Source organism: Sturnus vulgaris, chromosome 13 (genome assembly GCF_052056855.1).
Source record: "Sturnus vulgaris isolate bStuVul1 chromosome 13, bStuVul1.hap1, whole genome shotgun sequence".
Lineage (NCBI taxonomy): Eukaryota > Metazoa > Chordata > Aves > Passeriformes > Sturnidae > Sturnus > Sturnus vulgaris.
Genome location: NC_142255.1, coordinates 19,769,528 through 19,787,424, shown reverse-complemented (window position 1 = coordinate 19,787,424; position 17,897 = coordinate 19,769,528). Strand labels below are relative to the sequence as shown.

Here is a 17,897-nt window from a genome sequence, read left to right as displayed (position 1 = left end):
CTACAAATTTTCTTAGGAATTTTCCAAAGATCCCAGAAGTTTTTTTTCCCCATTTTTCTTCTCATCCCCCCCCCCCACCACCCTGGCAGATTTCTGACAGCAAAAATTCCCAAAAATTCAATTTTTCCCAACTTTTCCCACATCTGAAGTGACTTGATTTTAATTCCCAAAAAATTGTGCCTTCTACTTCCAAGTTTATTCCACTTTTCCACCCATTTTCCCTAAATTCTGAAGGATTAACCTAGAATTCCTTGGATTTTTAACTCATTCTGAATTTTTCAGGGATTTTACCAAATCCTCCCATTAATCCAGGCCAATAAAGCAGGAAAATCTTGGAATATTCCATCAGAAAAATCGGGAATATTCCAATTATCCCACAAATTTTCCCGGGAAGAAGAAAATACATTTAATAAAATTTTTTTAAAAAATGGCAGTAACATTTTCCAAATAATTTTAGGGAATTTTGGAGCCACCCCAAAAACTTTCCCCTCATTTTTTTCCCTTCAAACCAGCTTTTCCTCAGTCTTTTAATGGGATTTTCCCACTTTTTTTCCCCTGGAATGCTGCAAAAAATTCCAATTTTAAGGGGTTAAACCACAAACTGGGAACTCCTATGGAATCCCAAGGGTGTTTTCCACAGAATTCCTGGATCCCAGGGATTTGTTTTATCCCAAAGTTTCCATGTTGGGAATACTGAGGGTGGGAATTGGGGGAATTTTGGGAATTTTTCCCTTCCCAGCTGTGCAGAGCCAGGAGCTGTTCCCAATAAAAAGATGGAATTCTTTGTGTGGGAAAACAAAGAGACATTCAAGGGATGAACAAACAATTCCCAAGGATTTTCCATGGGAATTCAGCCCGGGAATGTGGGGCAGGAAAAGGAGAATTCCTAAGGAATTTGGGGGGGAATCCTGGGGAAAAAAAAAGGAAAAACAAAGAAGGAAAAATCTCACAAATTCCTGTTAAAAATCAATTCCATAAATTCAAAATTCCTGATAAAAGCAAACAAGGAAAAATCCCAGAAAGGGAGAATTCCTGGTAAAATAAACAAGGGAAAAAAACTTCAGAAATTCTATTAAAAATTCCAGGTAAAAACCAATCCCATAAATTCAAAATTCCTGGAAAAACAGACAGGAAAAATTCCACAAATTCCATTAAAAATTCCCCTTAAAACCAAACCTCAAGAATTTCAAAATTCCTGGTAAAAACCAATTCCACAAATTCAAAATTCGTGATAAAAGAAGCAAGGAAAAAAAAAGTCCCAGAAATTGGAAATTCTTGGTAAAAATTAACAAAGAAAAAAACTCCACAAATTCCTGTTAAAAATTAACAGGGAAAAATTCCCCAAATTCAAAATTCCTGGTAAAATAAACAAGGAAAAAAAATACCCACGAATTCCATGAATAATTTCTGGTAAAAACCAATCCCACAAATTAAAAATCCCTCTTAAAAATAAGCAAGAGAAATCCCACAAATTCCATTAAAAATTCCTGCTAAAAACAAGGGAAAAACCCTCAAATTCCTGCTAAAAACCAATCCCACAAATTCCAAATTCCTAGAAGAGTAAACCAGGAAAAAAACCCCAGGAACTAAAAAAATCACAGAAGGAAAGTTGTACCCTGGAAAAATATCCTTTAAAATTTATTCCCATTATTATAATTCCCATTTTTTTTAGAATTCCCAACCTCTTGTAATACAAACGATGGCAGGAGCAGCTTTGAACATGGAATTTTGGCTTGGAACTGGGAATAAATTCCCTCAATAATGAAAGAAAAACGAATTTTCTGCACCTTCAAACAATCAAAATCCACATTTTTCTTTGGAAAGAAAAAAACAACAAAGGAAAAAGCAGCTCTGGATTCCCAGAAGTTCCTTTTAAATCCCAGCTTGTCCCAGGAAATTTTTTTCCAGGAGAAAACTTCTTTTCCAAAGGTTTCCAGCAGCACCAGGAGCACAAATTCCATGAAAAATTCCTGAAGATTCAGCCCAGGAGTCACCTCTGGACACACCTGCAAAAGAGAAATTAAACAGAGCTTAAAATCAAATTCCACCTCATTCCCAAATCCCAAACATTTCAGAAAGTTTGGAATATTAATTCCAACCAAGGATTTCTCAACCAATCCCAAAATTCCATCCCAAACCCCTCAAACATCCCAAAAATCCGAACATTTTGCTGAAATTGGAATTTTTACCTGGAGTTGGATCCAGCTTTTCCCACCCTGATCCCAACGTAATTCCTGCTGTTTTCATCCACATTCCTGGAATTTTTCCATGCTCACAGCTGAGACTTTATCTCCATCCTGCCCTGTGAAACATGTGGATAAAATCAAGTTTTCCAAGGATTTTTCCAAGGATTTTCAGCATTCCTTTCATGCTTTCCAACAGCTCTTTGGGATTTTCCCGTGCTGTGTTTTCCAGGGAAAGCTGGCCAAGAGCAGGAAGGGATAAATGGGAATTTCTGAAGGAATAAAAGCACTTTTTACCTGAGTTCTGCTCCAGCTGATGGGAAGAGTTTGGAAATCCCAAAATCCTTGGAAAACAGCAGCTCTTGAGCTCGGATCTTCATCCAGCAGCGCCTGGAAAAGGATCCGGGAATGGTTTGGGATGGGAAGGGATCATTCCCATTATCCCAGGCTGCTCCAACCCCACCCTCCGACATTCCAGGGATGGAACCCTGGGAATTCCAGCCCAGCCAGGAATTCCATCCCCATTTCCCATCCCGATTTCCAATGGAAGCCATTCCCTGTGTCCTGTCCCTCCATCCCTGATCCCAATCCCTCTCCAGCTCTCCTGGAGCTCCTTCAGGCCCTGGAAAAGGCTCTGAGAATTCCTTGGATCCTTCTCTTCTCCAGCATTCCCAGCCTGGCTCAATCTCCATTCTGCTGATCCCATTTTCCTTCAAAATCCCTGGGATTTGGCTTGGAAAGGATCTTACACTCATCCAACCCCAATCCCAACACCTTCCCCTATCCCAGGCTGCTCCAATTCGGCCTCGGACATTCCAGGGTTGGAGCAGCCCCAGCTTCTGTGGGAATTCCAGAAATTCCTGATACCCCACCCTCACCCTGCTCTCTTCCAGCCTGAATCCATCCCCCTTGTCCTGACATTCCAAAGAAAAAAAAAAATCCCTTCCCAGCTTTCCTGGCAAATTAAAGACTCCCGTCCTTGGCCTTGCCCCACCTCAGCACAGCCGGGCCCTGCTGAGGTCCCTGAGGGGATCCTCCCGCCTTTCCTTTCTCTTTTCCCTTCCTTTCCTTTTTCCTTTCCTTTTTCTTTTCCCTTTCCCCTCTGGAGCCCGCCCCGCCGCGGAGACCCCTCTGAGGGCGGCCCGGCCCTCAGCGCCGCCCCGGCCCCACCGGGGCCCTTCCCGGTGTTCCCGGGAAGCCCTTCCCGGTATTCCCGGGCCCCAACAGCGCCTCCCGCCCTCCGCTTCCCCTCCGGAGCCGCTCCCAGCCCGCCGAGGCGGCTCCGGCCGCGGGGACCCCTCTGAGGGCGGCCCGGCCGTTCTCCCTCCCCTCAGCGCCGCCGCCGCCGCCGCCCCTCCCTCCATTCCTCGCTCGCTCCGCCCGCCGCCCGCCCCCCGCCGCCGGGGCCCGCGCCATTGCCCGCGCCATTGCCGTGCCTCGCTCCGCACCTTTCCCTCCCTCCTGGCTGCGCGCCCCTGGCCGGGGGGCTCCGGTTCGGCCACCGCTCCCCGACCCGGCGCCTCCCCTAGGCTCGGGCCGGCCGCGGGCGCAGCGCGCACCGCGCTCGGCGCGGCGGAGCCGCCGCCGCTCCGTCCCCATCAGGCGGCAGCGCGGAATGAGCCTGGGCTCGGCGCCGGGCTGTCCCCCTGCCCGGCACAGCCGCTCCCCTATTGGCTTCCGCCGCGCCTCGCGCCGCTGATTGGCTGAGACGCGGCAGCGCGGCGCTGCGATTGGCCCATGGCGCTGTCAATCCCGGCGGAGCCCCCGGAGCGCCCGCCCCCGCGGTTATCAGGTTAGTGCGCGCCGCGGTGCTGCGCTCGGGCTTCCGAGCGGCGCTGGGCGAGCCCGAGTCCCTCCGCGCCCCGCGATCGGGGGGCTCTGCACGGGGTCACTGCGCCAGCCGAGCCGCGCACCCTCCGCGCCTGCCGCCAGCCACGGACATGGACATGAAGAAAAGGATCCACTTAGAGCTGCGGAACAGGACGCCCTCAGATGTAAGCAATGCAATGCCCAAAAAAAAAAAAAAAAAAAAATTAATGCTAATAACGCTAATGATGAGAATAATAAAAAGCCATCCCACGGTTAATTTTTTTTTTTTTTTTTTTTTTTTTTTTTGGCGGGGTGGAGCGTGCCAGGTGTTGGCGGGGCCGCTGCTGCCCTTGAGGTGCCTACCTGTGTGTGTGGGGGGCTGTGCCCCCCGCTTTGGGCGCTCCGGGGACGTTCGGGGGCTCCCCGGGGCTGCTCCTGCCCGTGCCGGGCTGCGATGCCTCGGAGAGGGGCTGGCCGTGCATTAAATAAAAAATAAGTTGCTCGCTGCTCTCTCTCTCGGCGTGTTTAGTTGGCAAATATTTGTGCAGGGTGCCGGGCTAGGGAGAGGCAGGCAGGGACTGCGAGTGAGTTGCGAATGGTTTAGTTTAAAGTGCGTCTTCATTTCTTTGCAGTGATCAGGCAAGAGAGACTGGGGAGCCATATTTGTAACTTTGTAGTCCTCATGAACGCGCCCTTTCTCTCTCTCTCTCTCCCTCTCTCCAGATGCTGAGAAGATAAAAGGAAAGAATTTTGAAACCGACGCTTAGCGTTGGTTGGGTTTGGTTTGGGTTTTTTTTTCCCCCCCTGTTGTTGTTGTTTTTTAATTTTTTTTTTTATTTATTTTGCGGGCGATGGGGCATCGCCGCCGGTAGCGCGAGCGTTGAATAATAATCCTAATAATCGTAAGAATAATAAAAAATAATATTGGAAGAAATCAACGCACTCTCCACCCCCTCCATCCCCACACACGCACAAAAAGGCTGGATGTGTGTGCGTGTTTTTCCTTCTTCCCCCTTTTCCCCCCCTTCCTTCCCCCGGGGCCGGACTTCAGGTTGTTGTTCCGCGTCTGGCGGAATAAACGGGGGACGGCGAAAAACTTTGGCAGGACAAAAAAAAAAAAAAAAAAAAAAAAAACAACCAAAAAACCAATACCCCAACAAAACCCCGAAACAAGCAAGAAATTAACGAAGGGGAGGGTGGGGAAAGAAGCGAAAAATAGGAAAAACCACCCCAAAAAAAAAAAAAAAAAAAAAAAGAGTGGGCGGGAGGTGGCCGGGGGCAGGCGGGGCGCGAACCCGTGGCGGGGAAGCCCCTTCCCCTCTTCCCCCTCCCCGCCCCGCCGGGCCCTCAGCGCTGCCCGGGGAGGCTTCACCGAGCCCCGGCCGCACCGCTTGCCCCGAGCCGCCGGAGGCTGCGGGAAGGGGAGAGCGGGAGGCGAACGTACCTCAGCGGGCAGCGCGGCGGGACGCGGCGGCCGAACCGAGCGCGGTGTGCTCCGGGGAAAGGGAGAGGCGGCGGGGGGGGGGGAGTGTGTGAGGTGAGGGACGGGAGAAGGGGGGGGGGGGGGGGGGGGGACAAAGGCGGGCGCGCGGAGCGGCGGAAGCTGCGCTTTAAAGTTTAAAAACTCCTGGGCGAGCAGGAGGAGGAAGAGGAGGAGGAGGGCGGCGTGAGGGAAAGGCGGGGGGACTCAACGGCGAGCAACCGCCATGGCTGAGGGGGGTTCCGTGAGGCGAGCGGGGCAGCGCCGCAGCGCAAGTAGGACGCGGCGCCATGTTCTGTGCTGCCCCCCCCTCCCCGCCTTCCCCTCACGGCCGCCGCCTCCTCCTCCACCTCCTCCACCTCCTCCTCCCGCCGCCGCCGCCGCCGCTGCTGCCTCGGCCGCGGGCGGCCCCGCGGGGCCGTGAGGGAGCCCCGCTGGCGCCGGGGCTGAGGCGCTGCGGAGGTTGCGGCGGAGCCCTCCCGACATGACGGGCAGCGCTGCCATTTTGTCGCCGGCCGCGGGGCGGGAGGAGATTTCGTGAGGGCCGCGTTGGGGGGTAAAAAAAAAAAAAAAAGAAAAAAAAAATCAAACAAACAAATAACACAAATAAAAAAAGAGCGCTTTTTAAAAAATTGGCTTGTTGTGAATTTTCAAGGAGGGACGAAGCGGGGAGAGCACCGCGAGGAGCCCCGCGGTTCCCCCGGGTGAGGAGCGCGGAGCGGGGAATCCGCCTCCTTCCTGGGCAGGGCCCTGTGGGGAGGCAGCCTTGGGCTTGCCAAGTGTTTTGCTCCTTTTCATCTTTTTTTTTCTTTTTTTCCTGATTTTTTTTTTTTCGCGATTTTTTAAAGTAGTTTTCTTATTTCGCTCAGTTTTGCCCCTGTTTCGCCTCACCGCCCTCATCGCTGGAGGTTTCTTCCCCATTTTAAGCGCTGTTTTAAAAACAGCCTGCGAAAGGGATAAACTCATTTTCCTCCTCTTTTCCATGCTTGGTTTTTGTGCTGTTTCCGCTCACTTTTGCCTCACGCAAAAAAAAAAAAAAAAAAAAAAAAAAAAAAAAAAAAAAGTTGGAAAAACTCGGAGCTGGAGGGAGTTCCCTGCTCCTCAGGGCTGGGAATGGGCAGCAGGGAGCTGGAAAATCGGGATAATTTCCTTTCACTGCTTGGTTTTCCTTGGAATTTTCGGGGAATTTGGTACCTTTATCCCCCCCCAAATGTTCTAAATCCCGATTTTCCAGTGTTTTTTTTAGGCAGAGAGGTGGAAATTCCAGTTGGGAATGTTGTTGTGTTCCGAGCTGCGTGCACGTGTTTTTTAAGGAATGAAGTTTGTGGGATGGATTTTGTTCCTTTAAAATATTAAAGGAAAATCCTGCTAATTTCACTCTCTGGAACGGGGATTTGGCAGGAATAGTGATAGCCAAAGTCATTTATTCCTGGATTTTAGGAAGTTTTGAGTGGGCAGGATGAGTTTGGGAATTGTTTCCTTTACTTTTGAATGTTTGTCCGTATTATTCCCCAATTTAATGTGGAATATCAAGAAATCCTGGGAAAATCCCCCCGAGTTTTGGGAATTTCCTTAAATTCTGTGCTGCTTTTTGATTTCATTTCTCCTGAAATCAGAATTAACTCCTTGGATGTGGATGGGGTTTTGTGCATTTTCCTGAGCTTTTCTGGGATATTTTCCACCTGGATCTCCTGTTTTGTTCCATGGAATTCTGGGCTTTTCCATTGGATAATCCCAGAAAGTCACATCCTGATTAATAAAACATCCTAAAAGTATCCTCAGGTGGATTCTGTGGAGAAATTCCTTCCTCAATATCTCATTTTTGTTGTTTGATTTTTAAATTTTCCCTTTATTTTTCATATTAATTCAGCACCAGGAAAAATGTGGGCTTTAGCACTGGAAAATTGGGAATTTTTGGATGTTCAGGCAGGGGTTTTTTTCCCACTTTTTATCCCATTAAGTTTACGAATCACAGCAAAATAATTTTTTTATTTATCTCATTAATATAATTTTAATTATAATTAATTAATTGCTGACGATTTCCTTCAGGAAGTGTTCACCTGGGCAGATTTTGGCACTTTCCTGCTCATTCCCGTCGGAAAATCCAAATATTGGGAAGCAGGGGCGGGTGGGGGTTTAAAATTAGGCTGAAAATTTGATTTAATGTGGGAGAAAATTCCTTGATCAGCCCCAAATTCCATCAGAACCTTTGGAATTTCCCCCAAAAAAGGGAATTCTCAGGAGGCAAAAGCCAAATCCAACAGAAAAGTGGAAAAAATGGGAAAAACAACTGAGAGGGAAAAAAAACTGGTTTAAATCTGTTTTTAATTTTAAAGCGAATTTTCCACATATTTTTCCCTCTGGAATTAAAATTTCCAGGGGGGTAAAAAAAAAAAACAAGAATGAGAATATTGGGAATTTTAAAGCCAGGATTGGTAGGAATAAAAATCAGAATTTTGGTTGGAATTCTGGTTGGAATTTTGGGAAAGCCGGGATGAGTTTGGAGCATCCGGTTGGAGCTTCCTGGGATGGGAATTTGGTGTTTCCAGGGAAGGTTTAATCCCAGAAAGTTTGGATTGATGCCTTCCATTAATTTTTCCAAGTGTTTTCCAAGGATTCTCTGATTCTGGTTTGGGATTCCAGCTGGATGAGCTGGTGTGAAAGGGGCGGGAATGGAGCCTGTTCCCAAGGATCCGGAGTTTCCTCAGGAATCCTGGATTCCTCAGATCCACCTGGGAACTGCTGAAGGGAACAGGATTCCCTGGAGAGGGGGGAATTCCCATAAACTGGAGCTTGGAGAAATCCTGGAAAATTCCCAGGGAGCCCTGGAAGCCACGGTGCTGATGGAATTCTGATCCCAATCCCAGTATCCCTGTTAATCCCATCCAGTCCCTTCCCTGCCTCTGCTGTGGGATTCTCTGGGCTGGATGATTCCCAGGATTTCCATGGAATTGGGCTGCTGGATTTCCTGGGAATTGGGTCACGTTCCTTGGCTGTTTCCCAGCACTGTCCTCCCTCCCCTGGGAATTTTGGGATTCTCTTCCCAGCGCATTCCCGGCCAGGAGATGCTCGTGGGTGACTCAGTGTTGGAAATTAATTTGTTCTATCTCAGATATTCCCAGTGGGAATTTGGTATTGCCAGGAAAGGTTTAATCCTGGAAAAAGTGGTGGGATTGGATTGGTGGCTGGATTCCGTGCCTCAGTGGTGTTTTCCAAGGATCCTCTGATTCCAGGTGGGAATTCCAGTTGGGATGAGCTGGTGTGAAAGAGCATATTCCCAAAAAAACCCTGGAGGGGCTGTATCCATATCCCAAATCCCGTGGGGTTTGGGGAAGGAATTCCATCCACTGCTTATCCTAGGGAATGGAAAACCTTGGGAATGGAAAACCTTGGGAATTCTCCCTTCCCTGTGGAATCGGCTCCTGCTCCAGGTCGGCTCCTCATTCCTGAGCAGCAGGAGCAGGTGAGGATCCCCCTGGAAGGGGAATCCCATGGAATGGGAATCCCCAGTGGCCACGGGCCATGGCACCTGCTGCCCTCCCTGCCCTGGGCAGAATTCCAAAGGCTCTGGAAAACCTGGAAGAGCTCCGGAGCTGTGGACCCAGAGCAGCTGCTGGGAGATATTCCATGGATTCCTTCCCTGTTTTCCACCGGGATTGGGATCGCCTGGAGCTGCTGTGGGGTTGGATCACGGAGAGCTTGGAATTGCAGCTGGAATTAAATTAATTAATTAATTTAAATTAGGTTCTCGAGCTTGGGGATTTTGGGATGATCTTGGAGCAGGGATTGGCTCATCGGAGCAGCTCCAGTAATCCCAGGAATGAGTAGGAAGCTCATCCAGGCTTTTGTTGGTCACATTCCAGGTGGGATTAGAATGAGAAATTCAGGGAATTTTCTCGCCTCTGGTTAGAATTTTGGGGGAGGCAAATCCTTGGAAAAATTCCCTGTTGGGAGTGCTGTGGAAAGCCTCTCCCAAAGCTTCTCCTCCTTGAAATTCCCAGATTTTACGGAAAGGGAATGTGCCACGGAAGGCAGAGAGCTGTGGGGTGTTGGGAAAAATCCCACAAATCCACTTCCTCCTCCTTTGGCACACCTGGATTTCCTTGGGGATTCTTAGGACATGGAGCCATCCTGGAATTTTGTTTGGAATGCTGTTGATTCCAGGGAGTTACCACCAGCACAGTGTTGCTCTTGGGAAGGGTTGGGAATGTGCTCTGCTCTTCCCAAACTATCTCTGGACTCATCCAGGCTTTCCAGACGTGGCCTCTTGGATTCCAGGAGCTTTTTCCATGGATTTGTTGGATCTGTGCCTTTGCCCAGTGCTGGAAACAGGGAAGGAGGGAATGTGGCATTTGTGCAGCAAACTTCCTGAAAAATGGGGAGGAAAAAAAAACCTTCCCTAAAAAAATTCCTTGGAGAGGTTGGAATGGTATGATCCTTAAAGTCCCCTCCAACCCAAAATATTCCAGGATTTTTTTGAAAAAGCAAATTAAAAGGGGGGGAAAAAAGGCAGTTGGGTCATTTGCCGTTGTGCTAAAGGGTTTTCCTTGGAATCCAAGATTATTTCCAGCTCTTCCTTAAATCTCTGCTCCACACCTGAGGGAATTTTTGTTTGATCCACTGGTTTTGTGCCCAATTCCCTGTTTTCCAGGGATATCCCAGCTCCTGGATCAGGGCTGTGCTGTTTGTCCCTCGGTGTGAGCTCCAGGCATTCCCTTCCCTCTAATCCCATTCCCCTCAGTTCCCAAAATTCCAGTGAGGAATTCCCAAATTCCTCTGAGGCAAAAAACACCTGGAGCTTCCTGGTGAGGATCCCAAACCCTCCTGGCTCCGTGTCCAGGAGTTCTGGGATGAGATAAGGGAGCAGGGACACAGATAAGGAGGATTTGCCTCCACTGCAATTTTTCCAACTTTTTTTTTGGGGTGGGAATTCCGAGTGTGCGTGAAGATCACGAGGGGAAAAAATTCTTTATTTATCCCAAGTGGATCCTCTGGAGAATCCTGATAATTAAACAGCATTGAGGGAAAAGATCCACGAATTTCCCACCTAAATTACAACCCAATGAGAAATTTAGGAATTTATTTTGGGACTTTATTTTTTTTTTTTTCCTCACATGAGGAAAAAAATTTATTTATCCCATATGGGTCCTTTGGAGAATCTTGGTAATTAAACACCTTTGAGGGGAAAGATCCACGAATTTCCTTTACTTTGAGGGGATTTCTGTCTAAATTTCACCCCAGTGAGTAGTTTAGGAATTTATTTTGGGAATTTTGGGGTTTTTACCCCTGACATGAGGGGAAAAAACTTCTCTATTTATCCCAAATGGATCCTCTGGAGAATCCTGATACCACTGAGGGAAAAGATCCATGAATTTTCCTTACTTTGAGGGGGTTTCTACCTCAATTTCACCCCAGTGAGTAGTTTGGGAGTTCATTTTGGGGGTTTTTTCCCCTCACATGAGAGAAGAAACTTCTTTATTATCCCCAAATGGATCCTCTGGAGAATCCTGATACCACTGAGGGAAATGATCCATGAATTTTCCATATTTTTGTGGGGTTTTCCTACCTCAATTTCACCCCAGCGAGTAGTCTGGGAGTTCATTTTGGGAATTCCGTGCGGGATCAGGAGCCTCGATCTTGGCTTTTCTCCTCAGCACAACCCCTGCTGAAAACCACCCGGCTCTTACCAATTCCCTGGAATCCCACGTGTTTTCCCCCCCGATTTTCTTGCCTTTCCAGGTGAAAGAGCTCGTTCTGGACAACTGCAGGTCGTACGAAGGGAAAATCGAGGGCCTCACGGATGAGTTTGAGGAGCTGGAATTCCTCAGCACAATCAACGTCGGCTTAACCTCAGTCGCAAACTTACCAAAGTTAAACAAACTCAAGAAGGTAAATCCCGCTTTTCCCCCGGCCTGACCTTTCCTTTTCTTCCCCTTCTGGAACGGGATGGGATTTTTGAGGATTTTTTTTTTTTTTTTTTTGGGGGGCCTTTGCAGCTCGAGCTGAGCGACAACAGAATCTCAGGAGGGCTGGAAGTGTTGGCAGAGAAGTGTCCGAACCTCACGCACCTAAACCTAAGCGGCAACAAAATTAAAGATCTCGGGACAATAGAACCTCTGGTGAGTCGGGATTGCTCCCAGGAATGGGATTCACCCCCTTCCAAACCCTTTGGAATTCCTTCTTCTATCCCAGGTTGCTCCAGGCCTGGCCTTGGGCACTTCCAGGGAATGTCACTCCTGGGATCTGTGCTAGATCCTTCCCAAAATCCCAGTTATTCCTGCCCCCTGCATCCCAAGTCCTGGGCAGTTTTTGCTCCCAGGAATGGGATTCATCCCATTCCAAACCCTTGGAATTCCTTCTTCTATCTTAGCTTGCTCCAAGCCTGGCCCTGGGCACTTCCAGGGAATGTCACTCCTGGGATCTGTGCCAGGGCTTTTCCCCCTCATTCCTTCCCAAAATCACAGTTACTCCTGCTCCCTGCATCCCAAATCCTGAGGGGTTGGCTTTGCTCCCAGGAATGGGATTCACCCCCTTCCAAACCCTTGGGATTCCTTCTTCTATCTCAGCTTGCTCCAAACCCGGCCCTGGGCACTTCCAGGGAATGTCACTCCTGGAATCTGTGTCAGATCCTTAAAATCCCATTTATTCCTGCTCCCTGCATCCCAAGTCCTGAGGGGTTGGTTTTGCTCCCAGGAATGGAATTCTTCCTCTATCCCAGGTTGCTCCAAGCCTGGCCCTGGGCACTTCCAGGGAATGTCACTCCTGGGATCTGTGCCAAGGCTTTTCCCCTTTATTCCTTCCCGAAATTCCAGCCAATCCCGGGATCCGGGCTGCATCCCAAATCCCTGTCCCTGTTCCCGGTGAGCCGCTGCTTCCCTCTAGTGGCTGCCGGGCCGGACTCCCCCATTCCCGGCGGGAATCACCGCAGCTTCCCAGGATTCCACGGGCTCCGGATCCACAATAATTCCCATTAAAATCCTTCCAGGAGCAGCTCCTTCCCGGATCTCCTTTTCCTGCAGCACACGGAAAAGGCAGAGCTGTTAAACTCATGGAGAAGCCTGAAAGTGCTCCCAGCTCTCCCGGTTTTCCCAGTTCTCCCATTTCCAGGCTTTTTTTCCTGAGTGGATATTCCCTAAGAATTGATATTTCTTATACTCCATTCCTTTGGATTTTCTTTTTAGGATTTCCAAGTGCTGTGGGCAGTGCAGGTTTCTTCCCAAAAAAACAATTCCACAAAACCCTCAGGAATTAAATTCCTATTCCATTTCCATGTGTTTTTTTCATTTTCCATAATCTAAGGAAAAACAATTCCATTTTTCAAACCTCTCTTAGCAAAGCCCTTGTGTCCAAAAACTCCATTCCTTCTTCCATCTGCAAGAATTCCTTTGGGATAATTCCCTGGCTGTCAGTTATTATTTGGATTTGGGAGCTGCAGGACTCCAGGGAGACCCTTTCCCATCCCAAATCCCAAATGGAATTGGGATTTTTCCGAGCGGGTTTTTCCTGGATTAGGGGTGGAAATTCCAGAGGGATTGTGAAAGCGGGTGAGGAGTTGGTTTATCCCAAGATCAGGCAGTTTGGGATATTTTTTTTACAGAGATTCCATTTATTTGTTTTCCTGCCTGCCATTTCCAGGGAGCCCAAAACACCCGCGGGAATCCCTTGAGCGCATTCCCCGTGGGATCCTTGCCTTTGGAGGGAATTCCTCCGCCAGCAAACCTTCCGAATTCCAATTTTTTTTTTTTTTCCCCCCCTCCAGAAAAAGTTGGAAAACCTGAAGAGCTTAGACCTGTTCAACTGTGAGGTGACCAACTTGAACGATTACAGAGAAAACGTCTTCAAGCTGCTGCCACAGCTGACGTACCTGGACGGATACGACCGGGATGACAAGGAAGCGCCGGATTCCGACGCCGAGGGATACGTGGAGGGGCTGGATGACGAGGAGGAGGATGAGGATGGTGAGGGGATGGAATGAGGGGTGGAATGACTGGATCAGTGCAGCCCTGGGAAGGGGTTTTAACCCTTTGAGTGAGGCAGAAATAAGATGCACAGCTCCACGGTCGTGTTTGATGACAGGAAGGAAGAGCCAAGTTTATTCAGGAACACGCTTGGTTTTATGGCATGGCTGCAACTCCCAGAGTAGAGAAAAGGAGATTGGTTCAGAGAGAAGACACCCCATGGCCAGGCCTGGGCACACACCACAACAGGGCTTCTATCTTGGTATTAATTCCTTTTTATTTTGACCAAATCATCACCCTGGGAGAAATTCTCCCTGGCCTTGAGCTGGAGCAGCTCATGGGCTGGGAACAGAGCTGAGAAGATCCAGCCTGGAATATTTTTCAGGCTGTAATTTTCTTACTTTCTCAATGTGTGTCCCTACAAATCAGAGGAAGGGATGAAGAAATGAGGGAAAGGACCTGAGGGGAAGGGAGTGAGGGGATGGAATAAGGGAGGGAATGAGGGAAGGGATGAGGGGATGGAATGACTGAATCAGAGGGAGGGATGAAGAAATGGGGGAAAGGACCTGAGGGAATGAGGGGAAGGAGTGAGGAAATGAGAGGAGGAATAAGGGAATGAGGGGAAAGAGTGAGGGAAAGGATGAGGGAAGGAGTGAGGGAATGAGGAGATGAGGAGAAGAGATGAGGGAATTGAGGGGAGGAATGAGGGAAAGGATGAGGGGAAGGACCTCGGTGTCCCAAAAAATGGTGGGAGAAGGACCTGGGTGTCTGAGGGAATGAGGGGAAGAACCTGAGGGAATAAGGGAAAGAACTTCAGTGTCCTGAGGGAATGAGGGAAAGGAACTGCATGTCCCAAAGGAATTAGGGAATGACAGAAAGGACCTCAGTGTCCCAAAGGAATGAGGGGAAGAATCTCGGTGTCCAAAAAAAAAAGAGGAAAAGGACCTCAGTGTCCTGAGGGAATGAGGGAGAGCAATCAGGGAAAGGAACGGCACATCCCAAAGGAATGAGGGAAAGGATCTGAATGTCCCAAAGAAACGAGGGAATGAGAGTGGGGGAATGCTGGGAATGCTGAGGGATGGTGGGAAGGAGCTGGTTAGGGCCTGAAGAAGCAACTTGCTCAGCTTTGTCCCTAGTGAAAGACCGGGATGACAAGGAAGCGCCGGATTCTGACGCCGAGGGATACGTGGAGGGGCTGGATGACGAGGAGGAGGATGAGGACGGTACGTGGGATGTGCTCCATGGAAATTCCTGAGGGAATGAGGGGAGGAGGTGGCAGGGCCTGGAAAATCCCATTCCTCCTCCTGGGAATGGAGGGGGTGGGATCAGGGAGGAACCGAGGGAAGGGACGGAAGGAATTGCGGGAGCAGGGATGAGCGTGGATAAGAGGGAATGTGCTGGGATTGTGGAAATCCTCATGGAAGAGGGTTTCCACGGGCATGGGGAAAAAAAAGCAGGAATTAGGGAGCTGCTCCATGAGGAAACAGCAGGGAGCTCCGAGGAAGGAACAGCCTGGAATTGCAGGGAATTGCAGGGAATGCCAGTGCTGCAGGCACCACCTTTCCCTGGCTGCCCCCGGAGCCATCCCAGGATGAGGATCCGGCTGATCCCAGGGAATTTGCTGGATTCTCCCATCCCAGCAGCACAGCAGAAGCAGAAAAGCTGGATGTGCACTTTTCCCAGGAATGCTGAGTGGGAACTCTGGGAAGGTTCCCAAAAGCTCCCAAACACATGGAAAACACTCCAGGGGCTCAGCGCTTCCTGGGAATGGTTGGATTTGGGGGCTTTCCTTTTGGGAATCACCCCAAAGGCTGGAATTTTGTGTCCATGGGATGATGGGAAAGTTCTGTTCCATCCGTTCCTGGAAAAGCTGGGATTCCCCGGCTCCCAAATCCACTGCTATCCCAAAGGAATTCTCCTCCTCAGATTCCCAGATTTGGGGTGGAATTACTAAAAGAAAACCCTCTACTTTTTCCATGGATTTTTTTGTTTTTCCAGAGGAGGAATACGATGACGACGCTCAGGTAGTGGAGGATGAAGAGGATGAGGAGGAGGAGGAGGAAGGGGAGGAGGAGGATGTGAGCGGAGAGGAGGAGGTGAGCCTTGGAATTCCGCCTCGGGAATCTCCGGGATCCGGCTGGGAAGGGCTAGGCAGGGAATCCGGGATTTGAGGAATTCCAGGATTGGTTTTGTGCTGGAGCAGATGAAGTCTGGGATGGGGAAATGGGATTGAAGGGGGGAAATGGGATTGGAAGGGATAATGGGATTGGAGGAAAAACCGGATAATGGGGGGAAAATGGGATTGAGGGAGGAAAATGGGATTTGAGGGGGAAAAAAGGGATGGGAAAAGGGAAAGTGGGATGGGAGGAAGGAAAACAGGATCATGGAAGGAAAACTGGGATTATATGGGGGAAGTGGGATTGGAGAAGGGGAAATGGGATTCTGGGAATTTGTTTTCCCATTCCTCCAGCCCTAAATCCTCTTCTGCCCCTCTGGAATGTTCCTGAGGCTCCTCAATCCCGCTCAGAGGCTCTGGATCAATCCAGCTTTTCCCACTCCCATAAATCCCAATCCAGTTTTCCTAAACTTGGGAATGGCACATTCCCACATTCCCAACTCCCTGGGGATTGATTCCCTGGGATTTCAGTGCCAGCTCCTGCTGTTCCATTAAAAAAACGGGAATGCTGGGAAGTGGCTCCTTGCTGAGGACATCCCAAGGACTTTTCCCTCCTTGGAAAACGGGATCTTGGGAAAGCTCCTGGGCCCATCCCAAGTTTTCATCCCGGTTTTTCCCGGAATTCCAGGAGGATGAGGAAGGCTACAACGACGGCGAGGTGGACGACGAGGAGGACGAGGAGGAGCCTGGTACGGAGCCAATCCCACTTTTCCTAAGGAAAAATCCACCTCAGTTCCATGGGAAATGGAATTCCCAGGGAAGCAGGAATGTGGCTCCTGGAATAATGGGAATTCTTTTTTTTTTTTTTTTTTTTTTTTTTTCCAGAGGAAGAGCAGGGCCAGAAGAGGAAACGAGAGCCTGAGGATGAGGGGGATGAGGACGACTGAGCAGCTTTTCCCTGGAAAAAATTCCCTCTTGTGATTTGACTGTTTTTATCCCGGAATTCCCCTTTTTCCCACTCCCAACCCTTTGGATTTCCTTTTCTTTTCCTGTTTTTTTTTTTTGTTTTGGTTTTTTTTTGTTTTGTTTTGTTTTGGTTTTTTTTTTTGGTTTTTTTTTTTCCGGATTGTAACGTTGCTGTGGGAACCGAGCGGGAGCAGCGAGGGTGGGAAGGGAATAAAATCCTATTTTTACTGCCGCTCCTCCTCCGATTCTTTGGGAATTTTTTCCTTGGATCCTTTTCCTTGAATCCCTGGAACTGCGAGCGTTGAGTAGGAACCGAGTTGGGAATTCTTGGAGCGGAGCTTGGACATCTCGGAAGCAAAACAAGGAGAAAACCCGAGTTGAAATCCATGGATGAGCCGGGATTTCCCCACCTCTGCCATTCCCAAATCCATGTTTTTTTCAGGAATGGCAGCCAGGCTTTCCTCCCTGGGGTGGCAACGGTGCCTTGCTCCATGGGTTTGGTTTTTTTGGGGGGGGAATTCTGCCATTTCCAGCCCCTTTTCCCAACTTTGGGAATTCCCTCTTTGTAAATAGTGACCAAACGTTGGGTTTTTTTTTGGGAATGTCGGGTTTTTTGGGATGGGTTCGGAGCTGGTGACTTTGCGATCCCTGTGTGTTGTGTGTTCCCAGTTTTCCTTTAATTTGGGAGGGAATTTTAGGGTTTTTTTGGGAATTGTTTTTTTTTTATTTCTGGGGACTTTTTTGGGGTTTTTAGGGGATTGTTTTTTGAGAATTTTTGGGAATTTTCGTGGCTCCAGCACAGCCAAATCCCTGGAAATGGCAGGCATTTTAAAAAAATGGGAATCTCTATTAAAAATATCCCAAATTCCCAAATTGCCCGATCTTGGAATAAACCAAGTCCTCCTCCCTTTCCCAATCTGCTCCCTCTGGAATTTCTGCCCCTAATCCAGGAAAAACTGCTTGGAAAATGCAAATTTTTCCACCCAGAAAGCCAGGAACTCCAGGAGAAATGCCTGAAATTCCATGGAAATTCCTGAAAATTGTATTTTCTTACCTTGTGGGAGGCAAAAAAACCCCGGAAAATCCTTGGGGAATGTACAGATCCCGCGGGAAAAATCCCTTTGGAAGTGACTTGGATTTCCTAGGAAAGCTTCCGTGTGTAGAAATCCAGCGGCTCCAGGTTTTTTTGGGAATTTGGGGGCCCGGCAGAGCCACCTTTGGAGTTTTTGTCTGTTTGGCTTTGAGGAATTTCAATAAAGCTTTTGATACAAATCCTGCCTCTGGAATTCTTTCTGGGAAAACAAGGAAGGGCAGCCCTGGAAAAGTGGGAATTCCCAGATCTTTTTAGCACCCTAAAAAGAGGGAATTGCAGCTCTGGAAAAGCG

The 17,897-nt window shown here is 48.8% G+C and overlaps 1 protein-coding gene and 1 long non-coding RNA gene across 7 annotated transcripts; one reads left to right on the top strand and one right to left on the bottom strand.

Annotated features, from left to right (window-relative positions):
* Positions 1–1,609: 1,609 nt before the first annotated feature.
* Positions 1,610–5,582, bottom strand: LOC106860137 (uncharacterized). 3 transcript variants are annotated; one of them, XR_015806608.1, is made up of 5 exons: positions 5,437–5,582; positions 4,356–4,718; positions 2,481–2,573; positions 2,190–2,302; positions 1,610–2,006 (listed from the first exon to the last, which is right to left on the bottom strand). It is a non-coding gene; the product is annotated as an uncharacterized LOC106860137 (long non-coding RNA). The 3 variants fall into 3 exon arrangements; XR_001403933.2 differs by lacking the exons at positions 4,356–4,718; positions 5,437–5,582 and adding an exon at positions 3,632–3,771; XR_015806607.1 differs by lacking the exons at positions 4,356–4,718; positions 5,437–5,582 and having other exon boundaries at positions 2,481–3,290.
* Positions 3,914–17,784, top strand: ANP32A (acidic nuclear phosphoprotein 32 family member A). 4 transcript variants are annotated; one of them, XM_088172755.1, is made up of 9 exons: positions 4,008–4,177; positions 11,212–11,361; positions 11,469–11,591; positions 13,232–13,430; positions 13,549–13,692; positions 14,567–14,653; positions 15,429–15,526; positions 16,235–16,295; positions 16,432–17,784. In XM_088172755.1, the coding sequence occupies exons 1-9, from the start codon at positions 4,124–4,126 to the stop codon at positions 16,491–16,493; spliced, it is 978 nt and encodes a 325-aa protein (XP_088028881.1). In that variant the 5' UTR covers positions 4,008–4,123; the 3' UTR covers positions 16,494–17,784. The 4 variants fall into 4 exon arrangements, with proteins under 4 accessions (XP_088028883.1, XP_088028881.1, XP_088028880.1 ...); XM_088172754.1 differs by having other exon boundaries at positions 14,555–14,653; XM_088172757.1 differs by lacking the exon at positions 13,549–13,692 and having other exon boundaries at positions 3,914–4,177.
* The last annotated feature ends 113 nt before the right edge of the window (positions 17,785–17,897 follow it).